Genomic DNA, 21,853 nt, shown 5'->3' with positions numbered 1-21,853 from the left:
GATACTTATTTATGATACCACTAGTTAGCACACTATACGATATATGTTTCATGAAAGGCTTTACGACACACTAGGGTCTTCAAAAAACCTATTACATATTATGCTATTGAGTTTTCATAAAACTTTGGGGGTTAGTATGTTGATAACTATTTCCCTATTACATATATATCAACTTGGTCCACTCATGTTTGTTTTTGCACCCCCTCAAGACATAGGAACGAGGCTTACAATCCGAGCTACGAGGCATTCCCCTACCAGTGATATCGTGCCTTCATCTCTGCTTTGACATCATTGTAATAGCACCTTCTGTTGTATTTTGAATTAGATTTATGCTCTAAACATGTCATGCATTATCACTACCTTTATCATTGTTTGCAGTTGAATATTAGTATATTATTTTATGTAGTTCGAACGAAATTTATATGCATGATTTACATGTTTTCAGCATATGTATTCATTAAATGGCTTGCGTCACCCTCGGGTGTCAACCAACACGTGACCATCCTGATGTCCCCCGGACATCGGGATTGGGGTGTGTTAACACCAATCTGAAGGTAGACTGATGTCTGACCATTTGATAGTTCTGGGTATTTTGATATTGGCATTTTCTTGATTGGTTTGTATTAAAAGTGTATGGTCTTTAGGGCTTTTGACTAAGGCTTGGAAATTCATGTTTGTTCCTGTAACTTTGTAATAAACTCTAAAAATTAAGGCTAATGGTTGGACTCCTTCAAGGACTCTGAAGTTTTTATGTTTAATGTGAGTGTTTTCAGCATGTGAGGATCTGAAAGGCTTATTGTGAGATCTAGGAAGCAATCAAAATGAATTGGTCCGTTATAAAGGTTTGACTCGATCATTCCAAGAATGCTATCACTAAAGTCAGTGAATCTTGCATCTCAAAGGCATAACAAAATAGAGGTATTAAGGCTTCTTCTTGTTAAATGTTTGACTAGGATCTAAACTAAACCTATGTGAATGTAATTGTAACCGTCTTTTCTATAGGCCTTGATTTGTTCTGGTGTGAACAATTGACAAGTCTCATGTTTTTTACTTAGAGCATAAGCCTTTTCAACTGTTTTAACATGATGCACTTCTAAAAGAAGCTACTGACCATTTCTTTTTGTAAATGTTTTTACTGGATATTTTGGGGATGTTCCAATCTCCAAAATCGACGGTTTCATCTGTTTGAAATTCTAATTTTTATTCCTCATTTACTATGTCTGGAATCCTACTCAAAGTGGACCTAGAGCTAATGTTGGCAGTTGAATTAGATCTAAATAATCTACTCATTGTTCAAAATGCAAATTTTCTAATTACAGAAATCTTACTGGTTTTTACCTTCTTCGAGTATTTGCTAAACTCTCTCTTCGCTCATGCGATCCGCTCATGCCAATCCTATGGATTTATTGTTTGGAACACACCTTACAGTTTGGTTTGAGAGTAAACAATCATACTTAGAAAGCTTAACAGATAAGGTAAACCGTAACTGAAAAAGTCAAAAGATGAACAAGATGATTGGACTATAAAGATGATAACTCAATTACCACTCACTTGGCTCTAATACCAAATGAGGTTCATAACTAGGATATATATATATATATATATATATATATATATATATATATATATATATATATGTTTTATAAGTTAAACCATATCATATTCAATTTCCCTTGTTCAGAATCTAATCATGTTTGTGTGCATTGCGATAGAAAAAGAAACATGAATGAGAATGAGATTGATTATACTCAATTAACGACATGTTTACTTACTTGGACCGACAAAAGTCATAACGCCATAAACCAGGAAAGAGAAGATGAATGAGAATGAGGTTGATTAGTCCACCTTCCAGACCTTTCAGGCATTTGATTATGAATTTCCGGGCGAAACGCATACTTTTTTCAATTTCATGTGTTGGCAAACATAGAAGAAGTTCGGAGTCTAAATGGTTCAAATCGTAGGAAAGTTTACGATAAAAATAATTCCAATTCCTATACGCTTGTAAACATTGCAAATTGATTTCAGCAAACGGAATGAAGGATCAACGCCGATTCCTTATTTCGGCGCAAATTCACAGATGTTTATCAGCTCCCAACGCAGAGCTTCAAGAGATTGTTCGAGGAAAAAAAGGGCAACATCAATTGACAATATTTATTCTATTGATGGGAAAAGATGAAAAGCCGCATCCTGCAAAAGCTTTTGCAGATTGAAGGAAAACTTTACCAAAACTTTCTATCGGTATGAATCGACCAAAGCAGGAAAGGCGCTTCGAAGCAGTGAAATATAAGAGCATGCCACTCAATCACCTCCAACTGGACAAAGTTGCGAAACAAGCTTTACGACTCCCCACATGGGTGCATCATTCTGCAGGAAACCACGGAATAAGATGAAAACGTGTACTTGCTATGTTCGTACTTTTATCCTAGTAACCCTCACAAGAATTTCTAAGGTATACTAATCAAGGACATAGCTTATCTATCCCGGTTGACACTCACAAGAATCTCCCACATCTAACAACTTTGCTGAAACACTCTTAGAAATTTACTACCTCAATTTTTTTTCAAGTAAGGAACCCTCTCAGCTTCGACCAAACATTATGAATCGTTGATGCTGAAAGGGTACACTATCCAGGGACAAGATAATCTTAAAATGCCAAGTGAAAGCGAAATAGCATTCCTGTTCCTTTGACAACTAGAAATGGTCAACCAAAATAGTGAAAGCAACTAGAAACTTTGCAAGGCATTCAGCTCACCAGGTAAACCATATCAAAGGCTTTTCGATAGCCATCCAGAGAGTTCTCCACATTGTCATTCCTGAAACAGCAGTTAACATGGTTCAACAATTAAACTGATTTAAGGCTCACCATTAAATTTTCTTTGACAAAATTATCAGATTTATTAAGAAAAAAAATGAAAGAAACTAAGCGGATGTGCAATGTAACTTCTTAATTTATTCTTTTTCCAGCAATATAATTAAGTTTTAACTTCATTGGAACTTAATAAACGAACAAATATTTTTCAGTTTAACTTTCCTCTAATTGTTGGTAGCAATGGAACGTAACAGTAATCAGTAATATGTAGGTGCCCACTCATTTTGGCCAAACAATAACAGCATCTTTACTTTCCTAGACAACTGAAAAATGCATATTCCTCAACATATATCCATTTCACATTCTACATAAACTATCGAAGAAGTTGCTTCAAAGATATATTAACATGAGCACTGAAATATGAAAGAAGTTAGTCTTCGATTCACAACTCCTAATTTTTTTTTATACATGTTTTGGGTATGGAATAATATAAAATATTGACTTACAGAAATCCCACGGATATTCTATTCTCATAGTTCAAACCGTCAGACATTCCAAGGTCACCAATGTGATCACCCAGAAGCAGGACATTTAACCTGGTCTTGACTGAGGCATTCTCATAAGGTGGCCCGTCTACATCACCTAATCGATCATGAAGGGGACCGGCCATATCAAGAGCATGCTCATTTTTATTCAAACTATGAATCGTCTTCCCTGTAAAATTGAGTCAATTGAAACTCAGAGTATGCAAATTCACTACCTCATCATGATGAATAGAATTTGCATCAACATATGAAGGATGAAGGATGAAGGATGAAGGATAAAGGATATGAATGTTTAGTGTACACCAAGAACATATGCTCCCATAATTCATTCTAACTTACTAAGACATTATCTTAATGATTTGTCTTTCTAGTGTGAGAAGAATTTATCATAAGTGGATACCTCTGAAAGATAGGAGGCGACCGTTATCATCAAATTCCATCCGATTGGAGACAATCTTCACATTTTTGAAAAGTCTGTGAACCTTCTGCCGCATGACCTGGAACAATGAGAAGAGCAAACATTAATGCACAAGAAAGTTGTGAAATAGACCTGGAACTTGGAAATTAACACACAAGAAATATGGCCACAAAACTTAACTAACCTCCTCTATGATATCAGCAAGTCCCGCAGAAAATATAAGAACAGGGATGTCTCTTTCCTGCAAAAGCGGATAGTAGGAAATTATGAGCAGAGCTTAATAAAAATAAGTTTTTCTGTTTCCTAATTAAAAGAACAACTCAGATGACAATTGCCAACATGAACTAGTTCATCACTGAATAAACTCAAACACTAAGAATATCAAAATCTTCAATTGATTATTTCCTTCCGGTGCCAAATTTTATGTAGTCCACTAATAAGAATTACTAACATAGTCGTCGGAGTAAAATAAAATTTACCTCCAAAAACTCAAATAGTTCTACAACACCCTCCCTAAAAGCAATCGTGGAGTCAGCAACAGATTGCTTTATTCCATCATATGTAACGCCACCCTCAACTAAGAGACCATGAGTTCTCCCCCACCTGTATCCATGCAATCAGTATTTCTGTGATCTGAAATCCAATAATCGGAACCGAGGTAACATGCAGTAGCTTCCTATGAACATGAACTTTCAGGTGAACCAATCCATGATAATTCGGTGATCATAAGCGAAAAACAGACAAAAAGAGGCTACCTAGAATCGTCTAATGCAGGTATCGATATAGATTCATTAGACACCGCATACCCTCCTTCAGATAAAAATAACAAGGGAAATTACCATTCTTCCATAAGCTTAGTTTTCTCTTCAAGTGGAATTGTCGGGGAGAACTCTAACGGATGATAATGTTCATACAATTCCTGTCTTTTCCTATCATATTCCGGATTCTCCTGCTGCAAAAGGCCATGACTACCTACTCTTGTTATCAACGAAAATCGAAAACACGAAAACCTTGCAAACAGAATCGAGTCCAAAGAACACAAAAGGAACTTACTTTGTCCCCGGCAACCATTGACCCGGTACCTGGTTAAGGTGGCATCAAAATCTGCTATTACCTGACATAAAAATTAAATAAATAAATAAATAAAACTCTGAAGTTCTATGTGCACATTAAATTTCCTTCAATGGAAGAAAGTTTTACTCCAAACTATCTTACTTCTTTGCAGTTTAGGACACAAAATAAAGGCGAAAGAAGGGGATGAAGGAGGCAAACCTGAAGTTTGGCGGGACCGGCATCGCGAATAGCATCAATTTTCTTGAGCAGGAGGTCGGAGTCACCCACAACCGCCGCGTCACAAGAAGCATCGGTTTCCATGTGGATCGGATTTCTGAAGCTTCTGCCGCTACAAAACCAAGCCCTGCAATTGCAATTGCAAAGCTTAAATTCGATATAAAACGCACATATATATATATAGAGAGAGAGAGAGAGAGAGAGAGAGAGAGAGAGAGAGAATGTGATAAGATTGGAGTTGGAGGAGGAACCTGGAAATAAACGAGTGGGGTGGAAGCAAGCGGCGGTGGGGGGTGGTGGTGCCGAGAAGGAGGATGCTATGGAGACGATTAATGCTCATTTGAGTTGAAAGTTGAGTGTAATTATTATGTCTCCCAGATTCTTATTTATCTGGTAACCACTACCAATCACATATTCCATCACCATACTCGGTTTAAGTGAACCGTAACAAACAATTTGGGGGCAGATATTTTAGCGGATTTACCGACCAACCTAACCGAAATTAGTTGAGTTGCAAACTTTAAAAATTTACTTCTGGTTAAAAATCATACCACTCGTTTCAAGGGTTGAATCGGATTGGGTTGAAGGATTATTAACCTAAGAGTAATGTTATATTTATCGAATCTTTTTCATATTACATGTGTACAATTTTTCTAATAAAAGTAGGCAAATGTGGATGTCGTCTATATTAGAGATATAGTACAAATGTAGTGAGAATAACATTTTTTTGTGAACCTAATTGAAATGGACTAAAACATGAAAAATCCTAAAATATACTTTATAATAGATTATACATAAAGAAAATATAATAATTTTTAAACACGCTTTAAATATTAAGTAACAGCGGTGATTTTACAACACCAAATTTATATGATTTAAGCCTAATATGACATTCATTTTGGATTATGTTAATTATACTCACATTAATAATAAGAAAGTAATTAATCCCACCCTAACTTGCCTAAGAATAGTTTGGGTGGGTTGGTTTGCCAATTTTCTTGGGTGAAAATAGGGTCAACTTGACCTTATTGGGTTGGCTAAGGGTGATTTACAGCCTGACCAACCCACCCAATGCCCACCCTTGACAAACATGAGTGAAATTCTAGTCATATCCTTTTTAGGGCTGGAATTTTTTTACCCAAAAACCAAAACACAGATGTATGTACGGTTTACTGCCTAGGCCATGTATTGACATAATATTGATTACTTGAGCTAAGTCACATGATAGGTCATTTATAATAATTTGGTATAAAAAATATAAAAACACAAACTCATCATTATGAAAATTAAACTTAAAACTTTTCATCTACAAGTAAACAGAAATATCACATTTACTACTGGACAAGTATAAGTGGGTTTCCCACTAAGAAAAAAATCGCCTACAAGAGAAGATTTACGTTTAGTACGGATATGATTCCATTAGAGGATTGCGCTTGAGCTTCGAACAAAAGATGATTACACTTGTGAATGAAATAAATAATCAAATCTCTACTCTAGGAGATAGTTATATGTTGTCAACATCACTAATTAGCACTTCAAAAAATTTATTGTGCACTCCAAACTTTCTATAATTAGAAAGAAAAATACACTTACGAGGAGTGTAGAATGAGATTTTTAGAGTGTTAATAACATTTCCCTTCTTTAAAAATATTTTCAGTTATTTTAAAAGCACTTTCAAACAAACCTTATATTGTACCATACTATACTCTACTATACCGTAATATATTGTACCGTAATATATTGTACCATACAACACTATGCTATACTATACTATATTATACTATATTGTAGTGTACTGTATGCACTAGTACTTAGTACGCACATATGTACAAGATTTTGCTTCTGAATCATAAACTCCCCAACTGCATTCACTTGTTATGTTTATTAGGCCATCTCCAACCGAAAAGAGCCATGTTTAGCTTCCGTCTAGATTATAACCCTGTAAGAAATTATTTTTTAATGAACAGTGTCAAACCATAATTATATATCATCTCCAACCGAGAGAGTCAAATGGTCATAGGCAAAAACATAATCAGTTTGACAAAAAACTCATCTCCAACCGAAATGGGCTATTTTTTAGCCCCTAAATAATTTATTATTTTAATTGAATTAATCTACCATATTAAATCAAAAATATATATTATACTAAAAGATAAGAATGAATAAAATAAATCATCGTGGTAGAATGGGTAAATACGTTTTATATTAAAAGATTAACATTTGCCTATACAGTTTGTGTGTGAACATATTTTTTTAGGAAATGACAATAAGAGAGAGAGAGAGAGAAAGAAAACGTGGAGGAAGTGAGGTTTTTTTTTTGTTTTTCGTTAAATTTTAAATATTAGAGATATTTAACATCACCTGTAGGGGAAGTTTCAATAAAAAAAAGTAAAATTTGGATCTATGAAATAATATTATTGCCTATCATTTTTTTGTGTGATAAAAGATTAAGTTGTCTTTTCACTCTTTTTTTATTAACAAAGAAGATTTCATTAATTAATAGAAATAAGAAGAAATTAAATAAATTAAATCGAAAAAAAATATTGAAAGAAAAGAGAAGGATGGACCTCCTCCAAATGCGGATTACAAATAAAATTTCCTAGAATTAAAAACAAATAAAATAATAGTGCCTCATAAAAGTTGTACTAGATTTCTTGGAGGTAAGCAAGTCAGCGTACTGCAATTTCAGCATGCTGACGCAACCTAAACCAGAGCGGGACCCACAGTACCAACAACGCCAAGGTAGTGTTTGGTACGCAGACGGAACGAAACGGTATGGGACGAGACGGGACGGGACAGGACGGAACAGAACAAAGATTCATGTCATGTTTGGTACTGACAAGATGGAACAGAACGAAACTGGATTAAATGACTAACTTACCCTTTTTATTTGACTCTCTCTCTCCCGTGTCTCTGCTTTCTCTTCTTCCATTTGACTCTCTCTCTCTCACGCATGCTCAGATCTCCCAGTAAAAATCAAACCCAGTAAATCAAACCCATACTTTCTCTTCATTTCATTATCTTTCTCTTCAATTCCAATAAATCAAATTATTTTTCCCCAATTTAAAACCAACGATATGAAAAGGCTAAGGGAGGTGAGTGTGGACCGAGTTACATCAAACTATGATTTCCCTGTACTTCGCAAAAGTCGCGTCGTTCCGGCCAGCGCAAGTCTTCGGCCAGCGCAAACGCCGAGTTTTTTCCTAGAAGGAAGTGTGTTTCGGTCTGTTTCGCCGGTATTTCGGCGGATTCGTCTCCGACTCAGCCCGAAAAGCCTGAAATCGAGCTCGAATTCATCTAGGTTGCTAGGTAATGAAGCTACGTTTGGGTAACGAAGCATTTGGGTTACTAGGTTTGTGGTGGAGGAGGAGGCTACAGGAGAGAGGGAGGGTAACGAAGCTACGAGAGAGGGAGGCTGCGGGAGAGATAGGGAGGGTAGACAGTGGAATTTTTGTGTTCCACATACGTGGAACAACCTGTTCTCGGAGGGGGGGAGGCGGGACGCAAAAACACCCAATTTCTGTCTCGTCCCGTCCCAGGTACTAAATGCAGCCCAAGGGTGCGTTTGGTACGTGGGACGGGACGGGACGGAACGGGACGAGGCGTTCCGTCCCCCGTTTGGTGCGTCAAAAATGGGTGGAACGGGCTGTTCCACGGGACAGATTTTGGGTGTTTTTGCGTCCCGCCTCCCTCCTTGGAACGGGTTTGTTCCACGTATGTGGAACACAATGTTTTACCATTTTAAGACAAATATACCCCATGTCTTTTTCAAAAATTACACCTTCGTTCCGTCCCGTCCCGTCCCGTCCCGTTCCGTCTCGTCTGCGTACTAAACGCACCCCAAGTGAACTGGGCTACCCAAATCGGGTTGGCTGGCTGGCTTCCTTAGGCCAGTCCGTTGACCTTGTGGCTGGTTTATGGCCTGGTAGGGGGCCCACAAGCCTTTTGGCTGATCATCAGTTGAAGACGATTTTCGTGTCATAAGGCTATATTTTGGCCTACAACCCTTTAGTAGAGTCAGTTGGAGATGACCTTAGCATCGATCAAGGCTCTCAGTTGCCCTATTCTTTCCGAATATAGTGCCATATGATCATGTATGCTACCAAAAAGTTGAAAATTCTTATTACTAAAGATCGAATTTGATAATATCCTTCATGCATTTGATGATGTGCTTGACTGGCTCATTCAGCTCTCGTATCCAGATTGTGGTAGATGAACATCACCTGCACCACTACAACAACAAAGCCTTATCCCACTAAGTAAATTCGACTGTATGAATCCTAGAACACAAAGCCTTATCCCACTAAGAGGCTGAGTGTATGACTCCTAGGACACAAAGCCTTATCCCACTAAGTGGGTCGACTATATAAATCATAGAACGTCATTACGCTCGGTTTTGTGCCAAGTCTTCCGTTAGATCCAAGTACTCTAAGTCTTTTGTTAGAGTCTCTTTCCAAGTCTTCCTAGGTCTTCCTCTACCTCTTTGCCTTGAGCCTCTGTCTCGTAATCGCATCTTCTAACCTGAGCATTTTTAGGTTTTCATTTCACATGTCTAAACAACCTTAACCGATTTTCTCTCATCTTATCTTCAATTGCAGCTACTCCTACTTTACCTCAAATATCCTCGTTCCTAATCCTATCCTTTCTCATGTGCCCTTACATCCAACAAAACATTTTTATCTCCGCTACGCTAATTTTGTATATGTGTTGATGCTTGACCGCTCAACATTCTGTGTCATAAAGCATTGTTGGCCTTATTGTCGTCCTATAAAATTTTCCTTTCAGGTTTAATGGCATACAATGGTCACTTAACACATCTAATGTATTCTTCCACTTCACCAGCTTGTATTGTATAGTTGATGTCTCCATCCAATTCTCTGTTATTTTGCAAGATAGATCCAAGATAATGAAAGCATTCACTCTTTGGTACTTTCTAATTTCTAATCCTTAACCCGAGCGCAGTGACGTTCTAGAATTCAAATAGCCAATTCCACTTAGTGAGATAAGGCTTTGTTGTTGTTGTGTTTCATCACTAAATGAATTTGTTAAACAGTCAGAAAACTCCCTCTCCAAATCACATATGCTCTCAATTTATTACCCATGAATTTTTGCCAAAACAAATATGAAAACATATGATGAATACAAAGAATAAAAAATTTCAAGTTACATACATTACAACAAGAATCAAGATTTCAAGTTTGTTCAGCAACACAAAGGGCAAATAATCAACCCATTTTCGTTACACTCAGGGCACTTATCCGGCTGCCCCTCATCGGCAACGAGCTTGCAGCTCCCACTGCATCAGAAGCAAATCACAAACCGAACTCTATCACAAGCTTCACAAGGGCCAATGGACCGATCCATCGGCACTCCTTCAAAGAGCGGCTTGAGCTTTCCTTGCTCGTGAAGTGTCAAGACCTCTTCTGCTCCCCCGATATATCTCCCCTTTATGAAAATATTTGGAGGCACTGCTTTGCAATCCAAAATCTTCCAAAGCTCTTGTCGGAATTCCATGTGCATTGACACATCTCGCTCGTAGAACACAACCCAAAAACTCTCCAAAAGAAATCGAACGCTGTTGCAATCGTCAAAAGTCTTTCAAATCCCCCGAAGGGTTGTAGTGTAGAGAACTACCGATGATTCCAAACTACCAGGCGGACACTTTTCTTCGAAGCCTAATAGAGGGTCTTTATTTGAAGGCGGCTCTTGCTCTGGCTCGGGATCTGGCGCTTCTACAAAATTGGATTCTATGTTTTCATTTGAAGTAAACCTCATATATTCCATCACCGCTTGCTGAAAGGCTAACAGTAGGTTCGGGTCGAAGAGGCTACCGGAGTTTAAGTCCGGTCTCCGAAAAGACGAGATGTCAATCTGCGGGGTCTCTCTTCGATTTTCTGAAGCTTTAGAAGCTCTGTTTTCCTCCAAATTTGACTCTGTTTTAACCCAATTGTTGTTGCCCTCTACTCGGTGTTTCTTCTTCGTTTTAGGCCTAACGTTTTCCTTGTCGTTGATGTCGATATAATCGCCATCGGGCTCCGACTCTTCTTCATCATCCAGGTCTCTCATAAGCTCGGTGACATCGATAATGTCAGGCTCTAGCTCCGTCACATTCTTCTCTAAATGTTTGATCTTCTCATGCTGCTCCGTTTCTTTTGAAATGAAATTATGGGTCTGAATGTTGAGATTTGAATCCGCATATCCATCCGATGCATTTACCTGAAGAACTCGATCTTGCGGTTTCAGGTACCCAATTCCAATCGGTCCGATTGACTTCAACTTCTTCATCAACTTCCCTTTCACCCCTTTCATTGATTCCAAAATTGAGCTCCGAAAATCTGAACCGGGCAACAGAATTTGAACACGGAAATAAAAAAAAGGGGGTATCGTAGAGATTAGATAGAAAGGGGGAGAGCTAATAGTAAACAAAGCTGCTGCTGCTGCTGCTGCTTCTTTCTCCCCCTTGACCTTGGTGGTGCTGCTGCGGCCAAAGCTTTCCACCTTCAACGGCTACAAAGTTGTTTTTGGAAATTTAAAATTCAAAAATGTGGGGAATGCTGGGAGATGCGGAACAAGATAAGTGTGTGGCTAACGGTCATAATTGGCTAGTGGCTTCTTTCTACATCTCTTTAGCTTTTTCACTTTTTTTTTTGTCTTTCCTTTTTCTCTAAGAGCAACTCCACCCATGGAGCCCTCCCTCCTGGCAATTCACTATTCAATCCACCATATTGAACAGTAACTGCCTTAAATGAATAGTAACTACTATTAATGAACAGTAATTGTCATTTACATCTCCACCCTTGGAACCCTTCCCCCTGGCAATAAGCAATTAAAATAATAATTTTTTTTGTTTGTTTAAATAATAAAAAATTGCAAAAGCTCCGGTCCCCCCCCTCTCTCTCTCTCTCTCTGACACAAAAAAAATAAAAAATTGCAAAGCCCTCGGGCCACAGGCCCGTCGACTCCCCACCCCCCCTTCGCTCCGGCTCCCACTGTCGCTCGGCCTCCACACGGCTGGACCTCTCTCCACCGAGCCTCCGGCCCCTTCTTCTCCACTGTCCCCCGAGCAACCCACATGGGTGGAGTTGCTCTAAAGGACATTGATGGATGGTTGATTGAGAAGCTACCTATAGTATTAATCATCAAGGTGTCGCTATCGTATTAATCATCAAGGTGTATCTTTTTGGGACAATGTCGGTCATTCATAATTAATAAGTTGTTTATCTAATGATTATACTAGAACGTAATCTGTTTTGTTTCTAGCATAAGTGGCTCCCATGGGATTTTTGTCATGTTGTTTACCCGGGACGAGGTTTTCTCAGGGTCATGTTCTTTTCCATGCTGTGTGTGTTAGTTTCTTTGGTTCGTTATGAATGAAATCCTTCATGCTCTGTGTGTTAGTTTCTAGCATAAGTTGAAACTTTTTTCTTATATAATTTTCTAACCCAAAATTGCAGTTAAATACTATATTCTTTAGGTAAGTTAAAGATTTTAAATTTGATACCAAATGATTATGAGTGACTCACCCCCACCCCAAACCAAAAAAAAAAAAAAAAAACATAAGTATATCATTGTATTAATAATTCTGAATCACCAGTTTAATTGAATCTATCTTGATGATCTTTGATCGGGGCCAATAAGACACTGATTGTAATTATAGATTATTTGGTAGGATTGCATGTGCAGTTGGGGATTTGAACTAGAGTTGTGTCAAAAATAAAATGTTATGCTACCTTTAATTTAACGTTTATTTGGTGGAATAGACAAAAATGAGGTGAATTGAGAATAACTGAGACAAAAATGGTAGTTTAATGGAGGAAGGTGAGACAAAACTAATGTTAAGAGGTAAAGTAAGACTAAATGATAATTTTAATGGGTAAATCAATTAACAAGACTTTTTTTATAAAATAGCTTAACTTCTCACACATGCATGTACATGTTTCTATTAATAATTATGGTCATTACTTATTAATATGCCAAATCTCCCAGTTTTTTTTTTATTCCAAAAAATAAAATAAAATACCACATCCTCCTTCTCTGTTAGACCATATTTAACCCGTGTGTCAAAACCTAAAGTTTTTCATCCAAAATATTTAAGTTTTAACCCATAAACAATTTTTCTCCTCTAATCCATTTGAGTTAAATTTTTAGCCCGAGATTACTAAAAAATAAATTTAGGATAATTTTTTCGTTAAAGTAAATTTAAAAAAAAAAATTATGTGGGCTATACTAATTTAATTTTAATGAACATTTTAATTAATTACACTAACACTCCATGAGGTTTATCGAGTTTTCACAAAGCACCCTCACGTTTGAATCATTACACTAACACCTCTCCAAGTTTTAATTCTCCTTCACGAAACCCCTTCAGTCGAAATTTTGCTAATAAATTGACAACTTTACATTTATAACTAATTAATTAAATAATAAAGAAATATATTTAAAAAATAAAATATTAAAAATAAATAAATTAAACATTAAAAAATAAATATATAACTTAAAATATCGAAAAGGAAAAAGAGGAAACCTAAACCCTACACAATTCAACGACCCACCATTGCCACCTTCATCCCTTTCCTCTCTGCCCCACCCTCTCGGAAAAAATTGAGAGCTAACCTTTGTTTTGTGTATGAATGCACCGTACACAAGGTCCAGAACATAATGGAGCATTACCAGATTCACCATCACCTTTTTTGAGAGAAACCTTGAAATTCAAACACCAAAATTTTCACCGAAGCTGGGTTTTTTTTTATCAATTTGAACAAAACCCATATGAGATTATATGCAAATTGTCAGAAACAGAGAAGAATCCAAAATCCAGAATGTTGGATAAAATATAATTTGTGAATTTTATCATCTGAACCCTATCTCTCACGGATGCCACAGCAGTGCAGAGTTTTCCGTAGTGACTGATAATAATTCTTCTTAATTATAGTAGTGGAATGATCAATGAAAGGCTATTTCTTTCTTGATAAATATATGGCTTATGCTTGATGGAGGAGTTCAAGGATCTGAGCAGCGAGCAGGCATGGGAATGATGGTGGTCCAAATTAGTCATAGAAAGAAAGAGAGGGAGAAGTTTTCAATTTACTTTTTAAATGTTTAATTTGTTTATTTTTAATATTTCCATCTTCCAATATTTTTTTTTAATATTATTTAATCAATTAGTTATAAGGGTATAGTTATCGATTTATTAGCAGAATTTTGACTGAAGGGGTTATATGAAAGTGAATTAGAACTTGAGGGGTGTTAGTGTAATGTCTCAAATGTAATGAAATTTTGTGAAAACTCGATAAACCTCAGGGGCTATTAAGGTAATTAACTCCATTTTAAACTAAAAATATTTAGAATTCGATATAAATATTGAAAAACCACTAAACCAACATTACGAAACTCGTGGAACACTACAAAAAAAATATGAACTATACAAAAAAATTGAAACACATAAAATAATTTTTTTTTATTACTTTAGCCATTAGATTTAAATTTGGACCGTTATATATTTTTATTTTTTTTACTGTTAGATTTGATCATATTATATCTTAGCTGTTGAATTTAATGAATTTATAAATATAAAACGAAAAAAAAAAATAGACATATATGCTGAATCAGCCCCACTAACCCAGGAGGAATCCTGGCTAAATTTGCCCCATAAATGAGTTTAGGATTAAAGCTTATATTTGTTCCTTGGAGTGAATAAGTTTAGAACTTAAAATTTGAGTTATATTTCCAGGTTGGGATAAGTCTAGAGTCATCCTTATCGTTTCCATGAACATAACAAGATCATGGACATGCATCTGTAACTATTACCGTTGCTTTTCCATGAACGTACATTTATGGATTTCCTATGACTCCATAAATTAACATTAATTCATTTTAATTTATAGCAAATACTTTATTTCTGAATGACACTAGCAGGAAATTAAACCTTGTATATCTATGTGATGAATGAATGCAATGAAACTGTTAAATTTCCAAAAATTATTTACTACTGAAATGGAAATATGAACGGAAAACCTAATCAGGCCTTGACTGGTCGTCTGCGAGTTATAAATACCGACGACTTTACCATCTTTATGTATAAAACCGTTATATATGTTAATATTCCAGTCTCTCCATTGCCCTTGCTAATTGCTTGCTACCCCTCTACCTAGCTATAAGTTATAACCGCAGAAATCTCTCTCTCTCTCTCTCTCTCTGTTTTCTTCAATGGCTGTGAAGAGTGAGCTTTCCATGGCATTAGTTGTGATGATGGCGGCGGCTGCGGTGGGTTTGGTTGTTCCTGAGTCACTTGGTTGCATACCGACTCCGAGTGGTGGTGTGAAATACCCAGTCGGAGACGACTTTTGGGCCATTCATCCAAACCCTGATTACTACACAAACTGGTCCTCTAACCATTTCTTCAAGATCGGTGACTCCCTCGGTAATCCTATTCCCCGTGTATACATATATAATACTCTGCCTCATATGCATTACTAAAAAAGGGGCGAACACAAGCCAACGATGCTCCTCTCTTTGTGAGGATCAAAGAAAAGTTTATCGTACACAACTTTACCCTTATTTTGCAAAGAGGCTATTTCTACAACTCAAACCCTTAACCTTTTGGTCACAAATGAGCAACCTTTCAGTTGTGTCAAGACTTGCCCTCCTCATATGCATTACTATATATATATATATATATCTGTGCACATACACACTGCTAAATTTCTTTTTCCAAATGTGACAGTAATTTTCTGGTATAGTTGTTAAGGCACGAGTGCATGTTGACTTTTTTGGAGTTTTAATCACAATTCCTTACTCTAAAATACCAAGTTCTTCATCCGCTGCGCCGTTATATTGTGGTAAATTGGCCCACAAAAACTTATCATCATCAACTCCAAATAAATCTAATTCACAGTTTGACTATATACATAACATGAGATATAAAGAATTTACATGTCCTATATCAGATTGACTAAATTATATTGCTTTATTTTTGTATTTCCTTGAAGTTTTTGCATTCGAAACGGGGCGTTACAACGTCCTGCAAGTAACAAAGCAAGAGTATGAGAAGTGCACAGGTTACAAGCCACTGAAAGTGTTCAACACTGGTCCAGTGACTATTCCATTGGAAGAAAAGGGTGTGTTTTACTACATCTGCAACATCTCTACGTACTGTAGTCTTGGCCAGAAGATTTCTATTAAAGTTAACGAATGCCCTTGCCCACTACCAAGTCCACCTCCGTCTTCCCCGCCTCCTGCTTCTCCAACTCCTGTTCCTCCGTCTTCACCACCACTCATATCAACTCCTCCGCCATCTCCAAGCAGCCCTAACGGGTCCCAGCCTCCTTATGTGCAGGTTACAAGTCCAGCTCCGTCGCCAGTTGATAATGGTTCTCCTGAGGGTCCTTCAAACTCTGCTGCATTGATGCATAAAGGGTTGTTTGGTGTTGGTTTTGGGGTGCTACTCCTCGTTTTTGGGTGATCTAGGAAAATAATTTAACTAGATTTAAGTTGTTTTCTTAGGATAGCAGAGTTTATGTATTTAATTTCTTGCTAAACCTTAACCAGAATAATTTGACTGCTTTATTGATATTAGATTAGAGGATTGAAGATCCTGTTTGGAGTACTTGGATCCAAACATGGGCAGACAAGAATTTGGTTATGACATACATGGGTCTTTTAGTCACTCAATCCTTTCAATAACATATAGCATTGGTTTTTATTGGTGGAACTGTTTGTACTATTTGGGAGATCCAATCGATTCTACGAAAGATCTATGATGTTTTGAAGTATCTACACTTTGAGAATTTTAATCGTTAAATCTTGATCATTGTACCTTTGTCCAAAGATATATCGGTTTAAAGTTTAAATCTACAAAGTATAAAATACCTCGGTGTATACTAAAACGTTTCTTGATTTTGACTACAATCCTAGTTGAGGTCATCAACTTTTGAAAGTTCTAACTTTCTTTGTTATAGTCCTTTTTTTTTAACATAAAAAATGGACCTCTCTCATGTACCATAAACTCTTGATAACATTCACTTTAAAGACAAAAATGTCTTTAACTAAAAAAAAAAAAAAACACTTCGACCTCAATACTTTACAAGAAAAATTAATTAGAGCTACAATTTATTTTATTGAGTAAATTGTAGCAATAGTCATTCCAACATAACTCATTTTGACAAAATTATAACGAAGTTGATGAAAATGACCATAGCTACACGTTCTGATGAGTTGAGGGATCAATGATAATAAATTTTTAGTTGAGAGACCATTGCACCAATTTGATTAAAGTTAAAGGACCATTACTACAATTTACTCTATTTTATTAGTACAACACAAAAATAACAAGCACAACCACTCAACAAAAATTAAAGTGGAGTCAAACTGTAGAAACCTAAAATAAGCAAAGGACCAAACTATTAAAAGTACGAATTTCATATCGGATAATCAAAAATCTCAATAGGTGTTTATTAAAAGTTGAGTTATTCCTCGTATTAGTAATTTGTTTTATAGTGGAACAAGAACTTTATCGAGGTATATGGACAAAAAGATATGCACCAATAAAAATCGTGTCTATAGTTCCAAAATTGTATTGAACCATCCTACCAGCACTAGATGCATATGGGGTTCGTAAATAAAAGGATTTTAACTTCATACTTTGATATTGTCGATCCTAGTGACATGAGCTTGTAACTAAACAGAGCATTACGTAATCGGTTATTTAAGGTTATAGGTTATAAGCTCACGCCGCACGGACCAAAGATATACCAGTCAGCTGAGGGACCTTGCTACACATAACCTCTTTCAAATTGATGCTATGTTACGGTGTGCAAATTCGCCATTTTAAGGTAGCAGTTGTACTCTTACCAGCATCCAAAAGCAGCAGAACAAATTCTTAGCATTCAACAACAGACCAACAGACCAAACCACGTTTAAGTAGAATAAGCATCTCCTTAACAGCTATTGTTCCGAAGAAGTTTCGGATTCACACACCAAACCAGAAATAAACACTGGGAAGCTAGACCAACAGACCACGGTGCCGATAACTTTTATTTTTCTCAAATAACTTCATAAAGCTTGCTTAATCTAATCATTGCTGAGCACATTGGACCCTTTGGGCACCACCATGCATGTCCTCATCCTCGTCATATGCCTCTTGCGCATGTGCTTGCTTTCGACGCATTTCCTCCTCTATGTTTACATCATGCAGCGTGGTCTCCTCACATTCATCCAACTCCATGTCAGTAAGTTGTGCCGAAGTCCTGGGGGGAAGGACAGCCTCCAGGGCCTTGCACTGTTCTGGGTTCAGTGAGTCGGGGAACTCCACTGTGAAATGAATATATAACTTACCCTTCATGAATGGCCTCTGGTACATTGGCATGCCCTCATCGTTTATAGCCTTGAATTGATCTGAGAGACACCGGTGAAGATAGAAACAAAATCAGGGGAACTACAAAAAAATCTGATGCAACATCCAACTATTACCATGAACAAAAAATTTCACACTACAAGCTAAAAAAAAAACTAATAGTCTAGTTTTCACTCCTGATACATTTCGTAATTGTGTACTGAATAACCTTATAGAAATTAACACCACCTTGTCAAATTACCAACACCTTATCAAATTATTAAGTAAACAAGTGAGAACTAAAAGAAAAATTTCCAACTCAAAATGGAGAATGAGAACTTGACTACACAAGCATGTTTGTTGTTCTAATGTCCAATCTTGTCCACGAGTATGAAGGAGTTAAATTACGACTTTGGGGACAAGTTGCAAATATCATTTGGTCCACAATAATTGCACAGCAGTAAGTAGAACACATGAGTCACTAGCTAGAGAGAGAGAGAGAGAGAGAGAGAGAGAGAGAGAGAGAGAGAGAGGTGCTATTATAGGAATAAAGGGAGATCGGGTAATATGATTTAAATTTGAAAGGCAAATATGTTATTCCCACCCACTCCGTTTTCTTATTCTCGATTAGATTTAAAACATATTACCTTCTCACTCCCATTATTCCTATAATAACCTTAATCCTTGTTATTTTTCTCTTTTCCAGAAAAATTGGTCATCTTTGAATGGCTGTGCACATATTGTCATCACATATTCATCAGTTGTGATGTTTGTTTTCTGTTCATGTATTTTTGGTTGTTTGTTCTCTCTTTGTGACATACCCAAACACTTACGCTGATACATGTATAAAACACCAATCAAAATAATCATCACAGGTACAAGTGAATACCGACTACACATTTATTTGACCAACCCTAATAAAGGTAGTATAGGAAAAAAAACCAAGAGCCAATAAGACAGTGACTCATAACATCAAGAATTAACCAAATCACAAGTACAGGGCAACTATTCAGAATGAATACAGTAATGAAGAAACTTACCAGGCTTTACAACTTCTCCAGGATGAGATTTAATGAGGAGTTGTCTTCCATCCAAATGCGTTAATATGAATTGAAAGCCACAGAGTGATTCCATAAGTGACAATGTATGTTCAAAGAAAAGGTCATCACCCTTTCTCTTAAACTTAGGGTGCTCTTTTTGTTGTAGGACAAAAACAATATCACCTGTAACGGTGTCCGGCTGTAGAATGAAATAAAACAAAGAGAAAATAGCATGGATCAATAGATATACCAAAGATAACTGACATACAGACGTACTGAACAACCGAACCTCCAAAGTTCAAAATGAAAGTACACCTACCGCTTCATCAGCTTCACCAGGGAATGTTATCCTCTGCCCATTTTGCATGCCCTTCTCTACAATTACTTCCAAGACTTTCTTTTCCTGAACAACCTTCTCACCCTTACATTGTGTGCAGCGATCCTTGTCATTAATGCTCTCGCCAGTACCCTTGCACTCATTGCAAGGATGTTGCATTTGCTGGATCATCGAGGGGCCAAGATGTCTAATAGACACTTTCATTCCAGAACCTTGGCAGCCAGGACATGTCATTGAAGCACCTGACTTCGACCCTTTACTGAATCATGTCAAATACCAACCCCATATCAGAACCATAGAGCACAAAAGTAAATTTCGGATAACATTCAACTTATATATTAAACACTAACCCCTTGCACTTGGAGCAGATTTTGTTGCGAGAGAGAGAAAGCTTTTTGGATGTCCCATTGTAGAGATCTTCCAAAGAAACCTTAAGGGGATGGATTACATCCTCTCCCCTTCTCTGCCTTCGGCCTCTGCTGCTTCCACCACCTGAGAACATAGCATCAAAACACTCAATTCCAAATTACACAAAGTACAAAGGTACAAACACAAGGAGCTCAGATCCAAACAGGGAAAATGCCTTACCACCGAATGGGTTTCCACCAAAGAAGGATTGGAAAATATCAAATGGGTCATGGCCGCCACCTCCGCCACCCATTCCTTCCTTGAGGGCATCCTCGCCATATTGGTCATAGATCTCACGTTTCTCCGGATCACTTAGAACCTCGTATGCTTGAGCCAACTCCTTAAACTAAATTACAAACCGGAATGGAAACGGTTAGAAAATCAACATAATAAGAAACTACCATTAAACTTTGCTTATTGACAATGAAATTCTAGCACAAGCAATCCTTGGCTCGAGGTTAAACTTGGTGCCCAAGTGTCAGAAGACAAACATATAATTGGATTGAAGAAACCAATGTTCACAAGTAAACAGCTTTATGTGACACCTCTTAGTCATAAGGAACGATTCAGATGAATTATAAATTTCAATAATTTAACAATTCCAACTGCAGCAAACAACAATTCCTATAAAACCCAGAAATCCCCAACATTCCAAAGCATAAAAATAATTAAAAAAAATTAAGAAAAATATATGCCAGATGTTTATCAAGGGAATCATAGATTTGAACAATCAAGAAGCTGATTAATAAAAAAATAAAACAAGAAAATATTATCAGAGAAAAAGAAAGTAAAACCTTTTCGGGATCGCCGCCCTTATCAGGGTGGTTCTTGATGGCGGCTTTTCTGTAAGCCTTCTTCAGATCGTCCTGCGAAGCGGTCTTTGAAACTCCAAGGATCTCATAGTACTTGCTGTTATCGCTTTTCTTTGGAGCTCTCCCAAACATTCTCACTTATTCCCCTTAATCTGTTAAATAATTAAGAATTAATTATAAAAAAACACCATTAAAATTTCAAAAAATTAATAAGAAAAAACCCAAATCCCAGAACTCGATTCTGAAATTGATGCAGAGAAATACAGAGAGCATACCGATTTTGAGATTCGATTAATTGGAGATATGTCGTCAGAGGGAGCAGAGAAGAACGAGAGACGGCGAGGGAGAAAGAGGAGTGTGGGTTTTGCCGGATCGGTATATTAAAGCGTGGGAATGGACGGCTGCGATTGATTGCCAACAGGGTGGTAGGTAAGGGTTAGTATTGACATTTACATGCAAATACATGTGTGGATATGCGAGCAAGGAAGGATCTAGAATTTGTTTTTTTTCCTCTCTTGGTCTACCATATTTTTTTTTTGGCCGGAATATTGTTTTTATTAAAAAGAATTGTCTTAGCATATTTGATTGTGTGATTATGTAAATTAGGAGAGATTATGTAGATTTGGAAGAATATTTTATATTTAATTGTATTATTCTTACGTAAATAAGAGATTTTAAGTTCGATCCCCTCTCATTTTCATCCATCTCCTTCCACCTTTTTAAATTTCCAACAGGATCCTCTCAGGATCCTTTTGGTGAAGTTCCTGAAAATCGGTGAATCGTGTCCGTTCATCGTACTTTGTGCGATCAGTTTTTGTCAAATACTGTTTATGTTTATTTTTAAATAAAAATATTTAAAATGAT

General features: G+C 36.9%; 3 protein-coding genes and 1 pseudogene across 4 annotated transcripts; 1 reads left to right on the top strand and 3 right to left on the bottom strand.

The window, feature by feature from the left end:
- Positions 1 to 1,876: 1,876 nt before the first annotated feature.
- On the bottom strand, positions 1,877 to 5,466 carry LOC126629913 (uncharacterized). 2 transcript variants are annotated; one of them, XR_007625889.1, is made up of 11 exons: positions 5,314 to 5,466; positions 5,045 to 5,189; positions 4,826 to 4,886; positions 4,612 to 4,744; positions 4,252 to 4,375; positions 3,957 to 4,013; positions 3,755 to 3,851; positions 3,316 to 3,523; positions 2,753 to 2,813; positions 2,224 to 2,364; positions 1,877 to 2,102 (listed from the first exon to the last, which is right to left on the bottom strand). XR_007625889.1 is itself a non-coding variant. In XM_050300066.1 (10 exons), the coding sequence occupies exons 1-10, from the start codon at positions 5,400 to 5,402 to the stop codon at positions 2,299 to 2,301; spliced, it is 1,041 nt and encodes a 346-aa protein (XP_050156023.1). In that variant the 5' UTR covers positions 5,403 to 5,466; the 3' UTR covers positions 1,877 to 2,298. The 2 variants fall into 2 exon arrangements, 1 of the variants encoding a protein (XP_050156023.1); XM_050300066.1 differs by having other exon boundaries at positions 1,877 to 2,364.
- Positions 5,467 to 10,124: 4,658 nt separating this feature from the next.
- LOC126629912 (uncharacterized protein At3g28850-like) lies at positions 10,125 to 11,640 on the bottom strand (annotated as a pseudogene).
- A 3,602-nt stretch (positions 11,641 to 15,242) lies between these two features.
- Positions 15,243 to 16,812, top strand: LOC126629917 (cucumber peeling cupredoxin-like). Its single transcript, XM_050300071.1, has 2 exons — positions 15,243 to 15,482; positions 16,051 to 16,812. The coding sequence occupies exons 1-2, from the start codon at positions 15,269 to 15,271 to the stop codon at positions 16,521 to 16,523; spliced, it is 687 nt and encodes a 228-aa protein (XP_050156028.1). The 5' UTR covers positions 15,243 to 15,268; the 3' UTR covers positions 16,524 to 16,812.
- Positions 16,813 to 17,885: 1,073 nt separating this feature from the next.
- Positions 17,886 to 21,424, bottom strand: LOC126629911 (dnaJ protein homolog). Its single transcript, XM_050300065.1, has 7 exons — positions 21,265 to 21,424; positions 20,972 to 21,141; positions 20,358 to 20,523; positions 20,120 to 20,261; positions 19,752 to 20,028; positions 19,433 to 19,631; positions 17,886 to 18,454 (listed from the first exon to the last, which is right to left on the bottom strand). Exons 2-7 carry the CDS (start codon positions 21,119 to 21,121, stop codon positions 18,135 to 18,137), a joined length of 1,254 nt encoding a protein of 417 aa, XP_050156022.1. The 5' UTR covers positions 21,122 to 21,141; positions 21,265 to 21,424; the 3' UTR covers positions 17,886 to 18,134.
- Positions 21,425 to 21,853: the final 429 nt, after the last annotated feature.

Source organism: Malus sylvestris, chromosome 7, assembly GCF_916048215.2.
Source record: "Malus sylvestris chromosome 7, drMalSylv7.2, whole genome shotgun sequence".
NCBI lineage: Eukaryota > Viridiplantae > Streptophyta > Magnoliopsida > Rosales > Rosaceae > Malus > Malus sylvestris.
Note: the sequence above shows the minus strand (reverse complement) of the source record. Positions and strands in the feature narration are given on the sequence as shown.